Source organism: Musa acuminata, chromosome BXJ2-10 (assembly GCF_036884655.1).
Source record: "Musa acuminata AAA Group cultivar baxijiao chromosome BXJ2-10, Cavendish_Baxijiao_AAA, whole genome shotgun sequence".
Lineage (NCBI taxonomy): Eukaryota > Viridiplantae > Streptophyta > Magnoliopsida > Zingiberales > Musaceae > Musa > Musa acuminata.
Window position 1 is genome coordinate 33,728,208 of NC_088347.1, and position 16,075 is coordinate 33,744,282.

The window sequence follows — 16,075 nt, forward strand, 5'->3', positions numbered from 1 at the left end:
TAATGCATTTTGAGAAATAGATTTTTGATGCAAAGGTACCTTTTGATTGAGAAACTGCAAGAAATTTACAAATAATAATACATCGAGGAAATGGCCAGCCAAAGCAAGTCAACTGCAGCTCGAATAGTATATGAGGTAGTAATACAGTACCACGAATGTTCTTCCATGAAAGATGAATGAGTTTGCTGAATCACACAATGGAGTCTCAATCTTGAATATATTTCTAGCATTGTGTTAGTATTTCTGCCCCATTTTCTGTGATCAGTATGGTGTGCTCAAATTGGGCAGATAGGCTTCGGTCTTCGGTTACCGCAGTCCAGTTATCATCCCATATGACAGATCTAGTGCTCCCCATTATAAGCATAGGTTCTGCATGAATCGATCAGACTTCAAAACAAGTATAATACCATCGAGTTTCTTGGGATTATAAAAAAAAATCAGAATCATTCAAATTGTGAAATCCTACACTATCTGCTGAAACGTTGACATGCTATGATTCAACATTTTTGTGCTACAAGGCTAATTCCGAAAAAAAATGAACAACGATTATGTTGTCTCCATAGGCGCAGGAAAGTTTGTGGCGAAGGACTAGAAGTGAAACAAATCCAATATGCTTTCTCTAAACACTCGCGTGCATAAGAAATAAAGTAATAAACAAATCATGATAACTTTATTAGTTTGTGCTAGATGTGGAGAATGAATGCTGACTGAAAGCAAACCAAATATATACAAGTGTCATTCCGTAATGTTGACAGGACCAAGAGAATAATAAATGCATCAGTATATGATTCTTATAAGGCCTGTACAGAATTATATGATTCATGTTTGTCTATCACATCATATACTGGCTTGCATAAATGTTACATGAATATGGCATCAATATTTTGCTCTTCTCACTGGAATCTGGTGCGACGTGAACTACAAAGTACAAAACATTTTATCCATTCCACTAATGGAGAACAAACACTGTTTATTACTGGAAATCAACGTAAATATTTAAAACTTACTCTTATTATTTGGCTTCAGAAGTGAACATTGAAGATTTCAATCCACCAAACAGTATTCTTTATGATGGAAATAAAAGATGTCAGCCAGATATTCAAAAAATGACTTTGATTTTCTGATTCAGAAATTAAGAATATTTCAAGCCACACCAAAGTTATTTTTTTTCATTAAATCTCCCTGACTATGTGAGATACAAAACAATGCATTATTGACTTGTAGATTTTGCCAAGGAAAGAAGTTTCTACTTCTGTGGATATCTTTTCTAAACAGAGATTCAGTCATAAAAATTCGTAAACACCTCCTAGATTAGAAAAATGCACCAACAGACTGATAATAACAAGGAAACACTGATATTCCACAATAAAATAATCAGGAGTTACCTATTGTAAATGTTTGACCGAGTATCATACATCCACGCTCATTATTTCCTGCAAAGAATAATTTATTGCTATAAGAAGATCTCAACTTGAAGCTACAAGACTCTTCTTTTACATCAACCATATGCTTCTAGAATGTCTGCACTTAGTGAAAAAAAAATACAAAATTAATTTCTTAGATATATGAACCACCACTCTTAAAACCCTATGGAAGTGTTAAACACCATAGGCACCTAAAATTATGAGTGATACTGATTTTAAGACTTACTAAAGTGAAGGATAACAGGATCAGCATGGAATACTCGTCCAACACCATGACCAACAAACTGCCTGACTACGGCAAACCGAAACTTATCTGCATGATCACTTGAAAAAAATTGAATTGTTAGCATTTTAAATTGTCATTTCATGCACTAATTAGTACACAAGAAAGCAAGAAAAGAAGAAACAACAAAAATCAACTGCTCCATGCTCCAGTTAATGCAACATGATGACTGTCACAAAGGTCATGGTAATCTAAAATGTAGCACCGACATGGAATTACAAAAGAATATGAAGGCAACAATTTTTCAAAGAAGATCAATTAACCATCTAATAGCTGCAAAAAGATATTCTGGTGAAGCCAACATACGAAAGGCTTAAACTCATATCATGAGTTCTCAAATAACTTAAAAGCAATCAAAATATATTTACAAGTGTATTTAAATTTATATCAAAAAGATTAAACACTGTTATCATAGCATCTACAGGCAATTGAAGTATAATAATTCCTTATACCTAATGCATTTAGTTTCTTTATCAAATAAGTTATATTATGTTATAATCTCTTACTTGAAACAAAGGTAATTATTACTAATAGTAGAATATATACTTATAATGATCTATACATCTGTTAAGTGTGCAGTACAAATTAATATATTAGCACTTAGTAGTAAAAGGCCGTTCATGCAAGGACTGAAGTATCAATAAGCAATATCTATGTCAAATAGTGGCTGGCAGAGTATATGCCATTCCATGCAGCTGGTACATACTGAAATACCAGAAAGGAGCAGCAGAAGAAGAAGAGGAGGAGGGAAGAAGATGGCGAGGATGAGTAGGAGGTGGAGAAGAGGAGGAGGAGGAGAATAGTGAGAAATCAGACCCTGGCAGTTGAGCAAATAGACTTGGTTTGCAAAACTCCATGCCAGTAACTGACTAGCATATTGAGTAAATATCTACTATCAATAACAACTAGTACACCACATAACCATTACAACCCATGAGCAAAAATATACTTGTTGAAGTTGATTGAGTCACACAATGTTTCAGATATATTTCTCCCAAAAAAAACACAAAATGGCTCTTTAGTTTTACAAGAGACCTAGCTATTAAATTCATTTCCCCAAAAAATTGATGGCTCTTTAGTTCAATGGAGACCTACCTTTTGGGATATCAATATGTGATCAGCAAGATAATTCATACATGTCACAGTCCAACTTGTTGCATGATATAATACCTACAAACTTCTAACAAATATGAATCTGCAATGAGTTATTGCAGCATTCTTTTATTCTTACATTCCATAACAGAATGTGTGCAATAATAATATGCCCACACTTGAAAGATAATCACATACCCAACAACTGAAGTTAAAATATTATGAAGTTGCATACTGTATAGTTTTGCCGATTTGTTTGAACTCCACTCCAGGTGCACATCTTAATATCGCCTTCTGAAGACACTCTCTAGTTACCTTAAAGGATAACCATTAAGATCCATTAGGTGCACTCATCATTCCAGCTGCTAAATAAATTCTTATGCAAATAAAATATAAGAAGTCGAACTGGTATTTTAAAATTACATTTACAGTCAAAAATTCAAAATCACAAAAAATTGATGCATCTACCAAAAAAAGTGGCAATATAACAATGGTATTACAGTAATATAGTGTAAACACTGAAGAACTAGAACAATGACATAATAGGGATTACCAAAATAAAAAAATGAGCTGAAATCCAAGCTGAAGGATAAGTGTAAATTTACTGACTATAAGCCTAACAGAAAATAAAATTTGTATTTATAGAACATTACCTGAACCAGTTTCTTTGCATCCTCATCAACATCACCACAAAAGAATGTGGCAGAAGTATCACCATGATAGCCCTAGACATCATAATGAATTTCTGTAAGATCATCTGGAAATTTATAAGTGAGAAGAAGCAACAAACTTATAGGTACAAGTAAAGAAATGCAATGTGTTTTCCCACGTCAAAGTGCAGAACAGTATAAGTGTTATAAAACTCGGATTACTACATAGAATAATAAATAGCACCTAAAAGTCCAACATACTTCTTTACTCTTTACCTATGGCAAGTATAGTCTCCATCAGGAGAAGTAATAACTGGTGAATATTTGAAGTGTCAATAACTCATGAAACAGACATACTGACTATTCAACATCTATACAAGGAAATAAGGTTCGATTCAATAATTAGCCTCACAAAATTAAAAGACAACAAAGACAATCATAAATATCCTTTAATTTTACAAGGATTAGACACCAGAACCACTTCAAATATGACTTCTAAAGACTAAATTATTTCTCAGATTGGCCCATAGATGTTTTGTTAACATATGAAGAATATAATAGTACAAATGATTCATACGTTTGACCAATTTCAAGAATATTGCAACTGTAAACAGCATGAATCCAAACTATTGCTTAACAAGGCCAGCTGACTGCTTGACCCAACAATTTAGACACATTGCTTCCAAATCCAAACTAAAAACAGAAATGTGGTGACATTTACACTGACATTGTGATTCCAATCAAGTGAAATTATATGTGCATATGCTCTCCTACATTGTGATTTCAATCAAGTGAAAAAAAAAGAAGTTGAAATTTGGTGACATTTACACTGACAAAGTTGTGTATCAGATAAAAGCCACAAGTAATATCATAAAGGTGAAACATCGGATATTAGAGTTCCCCGTATCTCTTACAAGCTGACTTCATAATTAATTGTTCCATGATAGATATAGAGCTTCAAGGTTCATTAACTTACATTAAGATATACAGTAACATCGATATTGATGATATCACCATCCTGCCAACCAATAAAACAACAGTTAAAATAGCTAAAAAAAGGGAAGAAATAATGTGTTAGGGCAGCACCTCAAGCGCACGGGAATCTGGTATCCCATGGCAAATACATTCATTTATTGATGTACAAACACTCTTTGGGAAGCCACCATAGCCAAGAGGTGAAGGATATGCTCCATTATCAACAATCATTTGGTGAACTGCTTTGTCAATTTCATCAGTTGTAATACCTGGCTGCCAATAGAAATTTAATCAAGTTTCTATAGACAATAACATTAATATCTATCTAAGCAAATAAATTTCATCCATTATTAAGGTATATGAAGATAAAAGATACAAAGATCATCTATTCACAAAGCATGTGACACAATAGAATAAACTCATGCTTAAGCATCAAAATAAACAATAAATCGCCTCCTCACCTAAATTTTCAACAAAGTATAATATAAAAACTGTTGATGTCAGATACATCCTGAAAGCACTTTTTAAAAGGCACAATATTTCACAGTCCATACATTCTTTTTCAGCTGATAGTCCAGAAACACAGTTCCAGGAGGCTAGTTGGGGTAAAACTTGATTAACCATTTGGATCTTGCAGAACAACTTCAAGGGTCGATATATTTCTCCCCTATGTAAAAACGTGTACAACCATAAGGTAGACTTGGAAAATTTTGTATGAGGATGTCAGTAAGCTCTCAAGCTTCTGATCATAATTGTATCTGATACTGTAAAATTTGAATATCATAACAACTAAAATTCACGATTTTAAGTGAATCTTTATGTTATGTACATGCAGCCAACTGCTGACAACTTCAACATGGGTACTTACTACATGCCATGATTACCGTAGTACTTGCATGATTTAGTTTAATCATTACAAATAAGAAAAAGAAACATTGATAACTTCATCTACCTTTATATGCATGAAAAACAGGTTGAGATATTGCTTTAAGATATTTTTATAGACATAAACATCACAATAGCAGCTATTACACTAATTTTTAAAAACAACTGCATGCACTTTATAGACATAATCATTTATTTTATAATCATCAATGTAGCTGACATAAAAAAGTTGGGACATCACCTTTTGCTGTTGTTGATGATGGATGATGATAATGCTGCTGATACTTGATTGTTTATAGTTTGGTTGCAGAAGTAGTTTAGATCTAGAATTAAAATATGATTCAGGAATTGCATTGCTGATGATTCAAGTCATCAAACATAGATTAAGCTATACTAAAACTTCCGGTCATTAATGAACAAGGTATGCATATGTTTTATCAATTAGCTTAAACAGAATGCCAAAACCAGAATCAGGGTGCAAAAAGGATTTTCATAAATGCCAATCAAATAATCAATTACCTGAACAAGAGTTCCAGCATATTCCAATACTTGCGCAGCAAGCTTTCCAGATGCCCGCATGCATTCTTTTCCCATTTCATCATGAATTTCAGGTCCACTAGCAATTCCCGGTGTGTGATGAGAATTTACATATGGAGGCTTCAATATGTGATCTGGCACATGTAGACGAGGGGAAACTTTTCCAGGTTGCAGAAGTTTGCGTTTATTGTTTATCAGGTCATCTTTACTTCTGTTAAAATAGCAAAGAAATTAGAAAAGTTTTCAATTGTTACAAATCATGAAAAATATGCTACAAATGTTTCAGACTAGCTAAATTCAGTAGATCCACGTCTTCCAACATCAACTTGTCTCGCATCAAATAGACTGATCATTTCAAGTACTTTTAAGCACTCAGCAAATGTGAAACTTAACCCTCCCTATATACCAATTGCAAATGTGAAACTTAATGCTGCCTGTGAATTAAATAGGCAATCCAGAGCTCAACAGGAAACTTTTTGAATTACCAATGAGTTGCAAAACTATAACGAATGGACCAAATAAAGAAACAGGTTCCTAGACCTATGCTATAGACCTATGCTTTAAATTCTCTGCTTAGTAAATGCATACATAAGAAGTCACTACAACGGAAATTTGCAGAGTTTATCCACCAAATCTGAGAGCTAGAAGGCAGACTAATTCCTGCAAAGTTAATATAACACCTTAAACTTTTAAACTTCAATGATATAACCGATCTAGAACTATGACGAATCTAAATAATGAGCAACCAAGAAGAAAAATGCAATTGCCTTCTCTAACCATGAGAACTGAGAAGATCTCACTCATATTCAGGACATGTTATCTGTAGATTCATTACTTAGTAACAAGTGTATTGGATAGTTTCAGAAACTTGTATGAAACATTTATACTCTGTTTCAAAGAAACAAAGTTTTTGCCTATTTGTTGAACACGGAACTTGGACACAGAACTAAAACCTAACTGACAGTCATTAATCTTTTTGGTCATGGCTCCCTATATATCAATTTTCTATATCTAAATTGCTCATAAATATGCCTAGCAAGGGGAAAAAGAACTTCTCATAGCATAACAAAAGACCAATAAGATACCTTCTATTGAATAGAATATCAGCTAGGTTGCATAGTGTTCTTGAGAACTGGATTGATGCATTCTTGAATCCTGCAAACAGAAGTACAAATGTGTCATAAAGCTACAACAAAATGTATCATCATCAATACTAGAAATTAAAATACATGAATACTGGAAGTCTAAAGGAAAATGAAACAGACAAGCTCGCTGACACCCTAGGCTGAGTTCCTTTGGCCATACCTAAATTATCATTTAAACCATTTAACCATGCCTGTGTAGATGTGCATAAAACAACAAGCTGTAATGTCCCCAAATATTTGCATTGGTTGCATGGATCTTTTCATGCTACTGAGCTCTTTTCAAGGCAATATAATTAGTCGAATTAAAAGTTACCATATCTTCCCCCTTGTTGCTTCTAATAAAGGCTATTAGTTCTTCCATTACCTTTCTATTCACCATTAATCCTCATTTATATACTTCATCGGATTGGTGTATCTATAAGTCCTCTTTGTGCATGTCCATACCATATTAAACATTTTACCCCATGTTATCCCAGTTGAAATCATGCCTGAACTAAACTTCTTAATTTAGGTTTTAAGTTGCTAAGGAAAAATCATATAAGTTTTGCTTGGCATGCTTTTGTGGTTTCATGGTGACATTCTTATTAATCATCTTGTTTAAAAAAGAGTTCATAAATGAAAGTTGAGACAACATCTCTAACCATGAATACTATGGATGCTATATAAACCATTATACCCAGCATGCAGCTTCGAGAGGTCAATGCACATTCCATGTTGTATTTTTATTTACTTGTACAGCTCTTAATCACCAAACAAAACAAGCATAAACCATAAAAGGCATGGGCAAGCTTATACTTGCTTATGATGTGTTCAATCATATATTTAGACATCAATAGAACATGCACATTGATGCATATATAATTCCGATTTTGCCATATAAAAGCAACGTCCATCATGCACATTAAAGATAATAACTATAATTTAATATGAGAAACTCTCATACAGAGCAAAATTAGTCTTAAACATTGATTACTTTGAAGGGGCCAGACACATTTAGAATACTTCCAGACTCATAACTATGTTCAACCCACCGAGATTCTTTCCCATCTATTCAGCTTTATGAGTAAATATACCATTTATTAAAATAATAACTCTTTGCCATATGAAAAAAAGGAGTAAAGGAAGATAGTAGCTGACCGCACTCAAAATTTCATCAACATCATAGAAATGAACAGCAAAAACGTATTCGCAGCTTGAGAATTCTTTATGCAACGGGCCTCTAGTGCTTCATTAATCAATCGTCTATAATCTTGTTATAAATCCCCGCCAACGTGTGTGTGTGTGTGTCTATATATATATATATATATATATATATATATATATATATATATATATATATACTTATTCTTTTCAACTGCCGGATAAAGCTACTCCAAAAAAATCAAATTGATCCAAGATAAATCACATTTTTCTCGATAATGGGTGAGCACTAAACTTTCCTACTCGATCCATACAACAGGCATCGAACACTTGAGAAATACATGCAAGATCGTTGCCCTCTTGCTGGAGAAATTAAGATAAACCACAAGAACAAATAATAACCGCATACTTGGAAAAAGACATCGCTCCTAAAACCGCTAAAAGACTGGTCAGGTGGAATAGGGCGGTGGAGACCTGGGTTGCGGCCGAGGAAAGGCGTGGACGAGTGGACGAGGCGGTCGCCGAAGATGGAGGAAAGAAGGCGAGGTTGGAGAGAAGATGTGCATGCCGCCATTGCTGATGACTGGAGGAAGCTGGGGTTGGGTTATTTCTTCTTCGTTTCTCCTTGCAACAACAAAAGAGGCGGCGGGGTCGAACAGAAGGCGCCGTCTCTTAACGCTTTATCCGCAGAGCAATCGCCACATGAACTCTTTTTGGCGATTTTTTTACCTGCTAATTATGGACCTCATTTTTATTGTATATTTATTTTCATCAATAAAACGTCTCTATTTAATTAAATATCTATTTTGCCCTTGAAAATGAGTGGATCAAAGTGGATCTCTTTTCATTTGATGTCATTTTTACCGCTTATATTGTTAATATTATTAAAAATATGAATTTACATTTACGAAAATGAAAATATATAATATAATAATAAAGTTTATAGATATATTTAGTTATACAATATGAAAAGCATTAAGTAATGTAATATAAGAAAATGAAATCCAACGAAAACGTGATATATTTAAGAACTAAACAGAATTTAGCATTTTTTTTGTTATGAATTTGACAACAATTTAGTACTTTGGTTGCCGAAAAGGTGTCAGAAAAACAAAACTTAGGGTCCATATTAAAACAAAAAAAATCAGCAGATGTTGATTGAAACCTCAATTTAACTTGTACTATTTTATTATATAAGCTTTTAGGGGGTATTAATCATAATTGTAACAGTAATATTTTGTTTTCAAAATATATTATAATATTTAAAAAATAACTTAATCCACACATATATGTCAACTCTCATAAATTTTGGCCTAAACAAATTCATCAGAAGTTTGTCGTCCATATTTTTCGAGGACCAACTAGAATTTATATGAATCTTTTATGAAGTACTTCATTTTGGTACCATAAGAAAATATAAAAAAACGATATACTTTGAAAATGAAAAGTTCAACTGATGCAATGGGGAGATACTTTTAAAACTTTAGCCTAAGTTATTCTTAAATGAGTTGTGAGTGATTAAACTTATTTTTTGAGAGAACTTAACAGTATCCATCTGAAGTTGAAGTCTTGGTTGTATGAGACTAATCTGAAGATTTGGAGCTCAATTTAAGATAAAGTTGTCAGACATGTACTGCTCTTGTTGAGAGAACACGGTTTTCATATTTTGTTACATGAATTGTCACTATTATTATTATTATTTGTTGGATAAAAACTATTTGAAATACCACTAATCAAAACAAGGCACAAGTTCATGAACAAAGAATCAATGAGTGGTAACCACAATTCGGATGAAACCTGATTTATATAAATGCAGAATATCATATCATGGGAGTTAGATTGCACACATCAACAAGAAAAAGATCCAAGTAGCTGCAGAAGTAATCGTAAGTGCTTTGGTATGCCTCAACTTGCTAAATAACACCATAGAGGATCAGCCCAGTCTTGATTCCCTCCTGAGCACCTGAAAGAATACCAAGAGATATTTGATTGAAACTTCAACACAGCAGTTTTTACAACAATTTTGGTTCCATTTTCAAGTAAAACATTTTCTCTACAGTCCAAATGGACCTTGCCAAATCAGCTGATTCGGCCATTGGTTTTCTTGACTTTGTACTGGCAAAATTATGATATGAAGTAATGGTTTATTGAAACTGTGTTGTTTGTTGAGTATTTTGACGACTGTCGCACTTTATTTCAGATAAAGAGCATTAGATTTTCTTATTTTCCCATTTCTGTGATCACAATGTCAACCAGAGCAACACATGGTGTTAGATTTATTTATTTTCTCACTTATATAATTATGCATTGAAAAGGCATCAGTTTTCACGGGCTTTAAAGATGCAAAATCCGTGGATATGGAAACTTACGATATCATGTTCTGAAGAAAAGAAGCTCCTAGCAGAATAATGTATTACTGACCTCTTCCGCGAACTTTATTAAAATTGTAGTGCGTGGTCGTTGTTGACCATCCACTGGAACAAAGTGTGCCGTCACAACAGCAGGAAAACCAGCACCATCTAGGACACCCTTCATAAGAACCAAGAACTCATAAGAGACAATTAATCACAACATAAATTCACCAGCTAACTGCAACAAAAGAATAGTCAATGGGGAATTATGCTGACCTTCACGATTCCAGCAACAAATGCCCCACAATTGAATGCTCCCATGTCCTTTGGTACCGATATAAATCTTATATATCAGTAGAAACTGTTTAGTTTTGAGCACAAATGGTATATGCTAACAAAAACATAAGTAAAATTACCGGTTAACCAAAAGCTCTTTTTCACTTATCATGTACTCATCTTCGTGTTCAGTTCCTTTCTCAAGTGAGTCCGCCACCTAGTTGCATATCGTAGCAAGAGACTTAATAATGAATGTAGAAATAGAATTGAGCAGTTTCTTTTCCAAAAGTCCAAAGACTCCAGACAAATAATTTTATTTTGCTATAATGTTCTGAAATCTTCTCGATCAGTTTGGATAATTTAGTTTTGGTATGATGAAATGGGCACCATCATATAATCTTATATCCATTTAGCAATTTCAAAAAATTGATTTAGAGCTCATCATTAAACAAACCAAAAGGTTACAAAGATATAGATACCTTTCCAAATAGCACCTTCCAAACAGTACTATGAACAAAAGATAAAATTCCAAGCAGACGTGTCTCCCTTCTGTTACCCTGTATCACAAGTTTGATAGATAGTCAGTAAGGTTGCTTATAACAATAGTTATACATCAACGTATTACTATATGAGTTTCCATGTCCCGAGACGAAACTTGCGAACCCGAATGGAATAGTCATTCTAAGATACATATTAACAATAATGGTTTGCACTTGGAAGTAAATAAATAGAAATCTTATAGTTTGATGACGATGAAGAAGAAACTCCAAGCTGTGGTTAAAGTTTTTCACTATCCTGATCGTTGCAAAGAATCAACTCTATGATCATTTCAGCCATAAGCCTCATGGAAAACCATTTGAATGAGTCAACCAATTTGCACGAAAGAAATAAGAAGGATAAGTGAAACATGAAGAATCATTCGATAACAAGCTTTTGTCTGGGCAAATGATTCTTTTTTGAATTGTTGATAATCATGACAGTCAGCAAGGTTCTCACTTTTCCGAATGAAAATTTGTTTATGTCCCCCAAACAGTTTGCAAATAGTATAAGAAATTATAAGCTATTATATTGAATTGTTGATAATCATGACAGTCAGCAAGGTTCTCACTTTTCAGAATGAAAATTTGTTTATGTCCCCTAAACAGTTTGCAAATAGTATAAGAAATTATAAGATACTATATGAGAGATCAAATGTCAAAACCACACAATTATTCTGAAACAGAGAACTATTATCATCTAGGCATGATGGCAACAACTCATACCTTCTCTCTATGACAAAGAAGCTCAAGAACTCTTGCTCCAACAGCATAGCCAGCATCTTCAAGCCTGCACCACATTTAGTAGAGTTGTTTTCAATAGAAACACACATCATAATTTATCCTGACTGAAAAAAAAAAAAAAACAATCTCCATACTACTTCTAGGTTTAAGACTGCGTAAATGCCACCCTCCAGCCCCACATTGACCACCTTTTCGAAAAGGACAAAAAACAAATTCCACAAAAAAAAATAAAGTGTAGTAAACAAGAATAGCTTGGGAGTAGAGAACACTGATTGAGAAATGCCTTTGACAGACAAGTAAACCATCCAAAAAAAAGATTTAAGAATTTAAGATTTGTTTTTGCGTCATCATAAAAAAGAGGTGTGAATATGACATTTAGTTTAAAAGGTTAACAGGTAATAGAGTCAAGTTCTTTTTTATATTTGTTTGATGTAAGGAGGAAATAATGCCAATATTACAGTAAAAATCTAAAAAAGAAAATAACACTGCCAATATTTCCCAGTGCTTTTGTCAAATCTTTAGAAACAATTAGGTTAATTTATCCAGAATGTGGATGGACAAAGGAAATTGAAGTGCCAGCTTCTAGAGTGCACATCTGAAAATGGTTAGAAGTTACAGGAAATGGGTACAGGATTAAGAATTTAACCAGGTAAATTGTCAAGAAAATGCAATGAAGATAAAAACATCCACGAAAAATTAACTACTGGGACAAAGATGTGAGTAGGAAAAAAAAAAGTTACATCAGCATACTGTCAACAAATTAAATTATACCATATTGTTGATCCACTAGATCCTAAGGTTTAAAACAATGCCTATTAGAACATGATTTTGGAAAAAAAGTTATAAAATAATTCTTCTTCTTTTTTCTGTTACAAAGGTCTTTGAGCTGAAATTGGATTACAATTGAGACATGGATAATTGAAATGATAGAAAATTTACCCAAACCTACAAGCCATGCACCCAATAGTGCCATTTCTCGATGCTTCCATAGTTTATTTAAGTACTTGGCTATATCTATGGATATCCTTGCATAACCTACAGCTAAATAACAGTAGTATTCCTAGCATATAATTGTGATCAAGTGCAAATGAATCTTACTAGTAAACCACTGACACACCATGCCAATGCTTAAATGAGCAAATGCTTGCATACATGTTTCATAACAAGAGAAGCCTCTTTTATAGTGCAACATGAGCACGGCCTACATTTGCAAGGAACGAACAGCATGCGGCAGCTGTCATAATTTAGTCAACCAAATCACATATGAGTATTAGAACTATTACACCACAAACTTATATATAAGCAATCGCTGTCAGCAGCAACATCACCTAGCATTACCTTCTCTCCAACTCTGCAATATTATCAACTTGAGTCTGGTTGTATTGCACCAGTTCCGAGAACAAAAATGCGAATGCACTCAAGCTGACCTGCAAGAAACAGATTTCATTCAAGAATCACAATAATTTACACAATATATAATCATATCAATACCATCAACTACGGTAACTGCCCAAAATTTGAACATTAAGTGACAAGACATGGCGAAAAAATTAAATTGCTTCAGAAGATCTCGAAATTTCCGACAAACAATTATGCCGGGCTCCTAGATTAGGTAATCCAGCTCTTTCGATTAGTAAAGAACCGATCTTGCAGTACCAATTAACAAAAAAGGATAGAAACAACGAATATCAAATAAGTGCAATATAACCTAATATTACATGAGATCGCGCGAAGATGCACGATTTCTTGACTACTGGGTGGAGATCGGGAATTGCGAGCGACCATTTCAAGAACAGATCGACAAAATCCTGAGATTTCTCGCTACATAAAAACGGTAAAATAGAAAAAAAAAAAAAAGACAGGGGGGGTGGGGAACAGAAACTGACCTCTTGCCGGCCTCTACTGAGGGGTTTGTCGAGAACGTTGGTGTACTGCTTGATCTTTCCCACGCCGATCATGGCTTCTTCCCTCCCCTCACCTCTATTCCCCCTTTCGCGGTCCCTCGATTTGCGTTCGGAGTCCACAGAACTGCGCGTCCGCTCACTGTGTATAGATCTCAACCCGACAGAAACCCGACCCGACCTGTCTCGATCTTTCACTTCTTCAGGGTCGTAGTAGTAGATCCGAATCCGAGATAAACCTGAACTCCGATCCGATCAGATAATATCGCATCTAAGATCCGATCAAAAGAAATTACGGACTGGTTTACAATATATATATATATATATATATTGTAAACGATAAGCGGTGATGATGGGTTTATACAAAGGGTTATTTCCCTAAAAAAATCTCCCTTTTCATTTTTCCCAAGAGATGCCAACTGTTTTGATTTTCTCAAATGGGGTCTTCTAATTCAAATAATATCTAAAATATTCTTCATCAATCCCAGTGATATTTTTTTCATCAATTTTTTAATCTGTTTTGAATAGTTATAGTATTTTCTTTTGACTCATTTATAGTATTTTTTAATAGTATTATAATGTAATATATTAATTTTTTTAATTTCTATTTGGATGATGTTATTCCTAAATTATTATAAATATTTATTTAAATCCTAGTATAATATATCAAATATTTTTATTATGTTTTGATTCTATTTTACTCACAAAGTTTTTCAATAGCATTATAATATTTTTATTAAAATATTAAATAAAAATTATTTAAAAAATATTATAAGCGATGTCTCTCTAATCATTATTACTTATAGACCATTATGATACTAAATTCTTAATCTTGAAATTGGTTTGATTAAGATTATGAGTTTATGATGTTTTCAAGTGTGTTTTACTGTACGTTATTATTGTGATCGGAAAAAGTAGCATTATGATCGATGAAAGGTGTTTTGGATATCGAGCGATTTGAGAAAAACTGAAAACAGTACACCTTTGAAATAAATAAATAAAAAAAAAAGTTGTTTTTTTAATGCAAATCACTCATTTATAGATTCCTCGATATCTTCTTCATTAGTTTCCCTTCCCAAAGATGGATTAGAAAAATAATGAACAGCTATCAAGCATTCACTCTTGATGACTGCGATGTGCATTTAAGCAGCAGAAAAAGTGGTTGTAATTACTATTATTGAGACTACAAATGGAATAAGTACATGCGCTATGACTCGCTTAGCTTCTCTAGTAAGGGTTGCTTGATACTCGCATGTCAACAAGCAAATTAATATTGTAGATAAACAAAAATTGTTTGATCAATCCTAAAATATTTGCATGTATCAACAAAATCTATTAAGCACATATGTATTGTACACATATGATATAGAAGACTAGTCTTATGCATCCATTTTCACCAACCACAAATGTCAACCACGTTATTCTGTCATTGCTCAAACACCATATAGTCATACCACAATAAAGTAGCTCATGAACAGTAGCGCTAAATATTTATTATGGCTGATAGTTTACTTTCATCTCACATGCCAAAGTAACATCTGAAGAATAAAAATAACTCTGTTCACAGAGTCCAAGTTCCCTAGAGAGGAGAACTGGGCATGTGACTGCTGACCATAGCTTCGGAAATGAACTTGGGTTCTGATCATGCTCTGCTGTAGCCAAGCTTTCGGGAAACAGAAGTCAAAAGAGATTCCACGAAGGGAGAACAAGATATTGATCATTTTGCATCAAGTTGAGAACAGGAAAACAAAACAGAGAGAAAAGTGGTCTTTTCCATGGGATAAGGCTACGAGTCACTTTACGTAAGCCTTGTGTACATGCAGCTAAAACATCCTCTGCTACAACAGTCGCCTATTTCTGAGCATGGCTTTCCCGTGCAACTTCTGTCCATGTGCAAGTCCTTGTTTCACCAACCCAACTTTATTCCCGGGAGCACTTGTGTCCTTTCTCCTCTATTCAAGTCCAAGGTGTGTCCTAGCCATTATCCATCTCACTCAGGACCCCCACATCAATAAATCATGAAGATTGGAAGCATGGATCTAGGGTTCCTTGTGTTAAACACACCCCCACTCCCTCCTTGATACGAAGGCCAAGGTAAGTCCGCAAAAATTCAAAGCCTACCTGAGCTTAAAAACA

At 33.9% G+C, this 16,075-nt stretch overlaps 2 protein-coding genes across 3 annotated transcripts; both read right to left on the minus strand.

Annotated features, from left to right (window-relative positions):
* Positions 1-21: 21 nt before the first annotated feature.
* On the minus strand, positions 22-8,849 carry LOC135625298 (methionine aminopeptidase 1D, chloroplastic/mitochondrial-like). Of its 2 annotated transcripts, XM_065129929.1 has the most exons (10): positions 8,606-8,847; positions 6,932-7,001; positions 5,829-6,057; positions 4,536-4,697; positions 4,426-4,467; positions 3,453-3,524; positions 3,035-3,114; positions 1,651-1,748; positions 1,386-1,433; positions 22-369 (listed from the first exon to the last, which is right to left on the minus strand). In XM_065129929.1, the coding sequence occupies exons 1-10, from the start codon at positions 8,703-8,705 to the stop codon at positions 224-226; spliced, it is 1,047 nt and encodes a 348-aa protein (XP_064986001.1). In that variant the 5' UTR covers positions 8,706-8,847; the 3' UTR covers positions 22-223. The 2 variants fall into 2 exon arrangements, with proteins under 2 accessions (XP_064986001.1, XP_064986002.1); XM_065129930.1 differs by lacking the exons at positions 22-369; positions 1,386-1,433 and having other exon boundaries at positions 2,998-3,114; positions 8,606-8,849.
* Positions 8,850-9,900: 1,051 nt separating this feature from the next.
* LOC103969172 (uncharacterized) lies at positions 9,901-14,080 on the minus strand. The gene is made up of 8 exons (XM_009382631.3): positions 13,925-14,080; positions 13,377-13,465; positions 12,021-12,084; positions 11,238-11,315; positions 10,899-10,975; positions 10,759-10,825; positions 10,553-10,660; positions 9,901-10,094 (listed from the first exon to the last, which is right to left on the minus strand). The coding sequence occupies exons 1-8, from the start codon at positions 13,994-13,996 to the stop codon at positions 10,065-10,067; spliced, it is 585 nt and encodes a 194-aa protein (XP_009380906.1). The 5' UTR covers positions 13,997-14,080; the 3' UTR covers positions 9,901-10,064.
* Positions 14,081-16,075: the final 1,995 nt, after the last annotated feature.

Excerpts from the sequence above, each read along its gene's own strand:
- LOC103969172 (XM_009382631.3), bottom strand. The coding sequence starts at position 13,996 with ATGATCGGCGTGGGAAAGATCAAGCAGTACACCAACGTTCTCGACAAA. Across the intron at positions 12,085-13,376 it reads ATTGCAGAGTTGGAGAGAAG|GCTTGAAGATGCTGGCTATG; the intron begins GTAATGCTAGGT and ends AATGTGGTGCAG. Across the intron at positions 11,316-12,020 it reads TTCTTTGTCATAGAGAGAAG|GGTAACAGAAGGGAGACACG; the intron begins GTATGAGTTGTT and ends CTTGTGATACAG.
- LOC135625298 (XM_065129929.1), bottom strand. The coding sequence starts at position 8,705 with ATGGCGGCATGCACATCTTCTCTCCAACCTCGCCTTCTTTCCTCCATC. Across the intron at positions 3,525-4,425 it reads ATGTTACTGTATATCTTAAT|GGCTATCATGGTGATACTTC; the intron begins GTAAGTTAATGA and ends TATGATGTCTAG. Across the intron at positions 370-1,385 it reads CGGTCAAACATTTACAATAG|AACCTATGCTTATAATGGGG; the intron begins GTAACTCCTGAT and ends CGATTCATGCAG.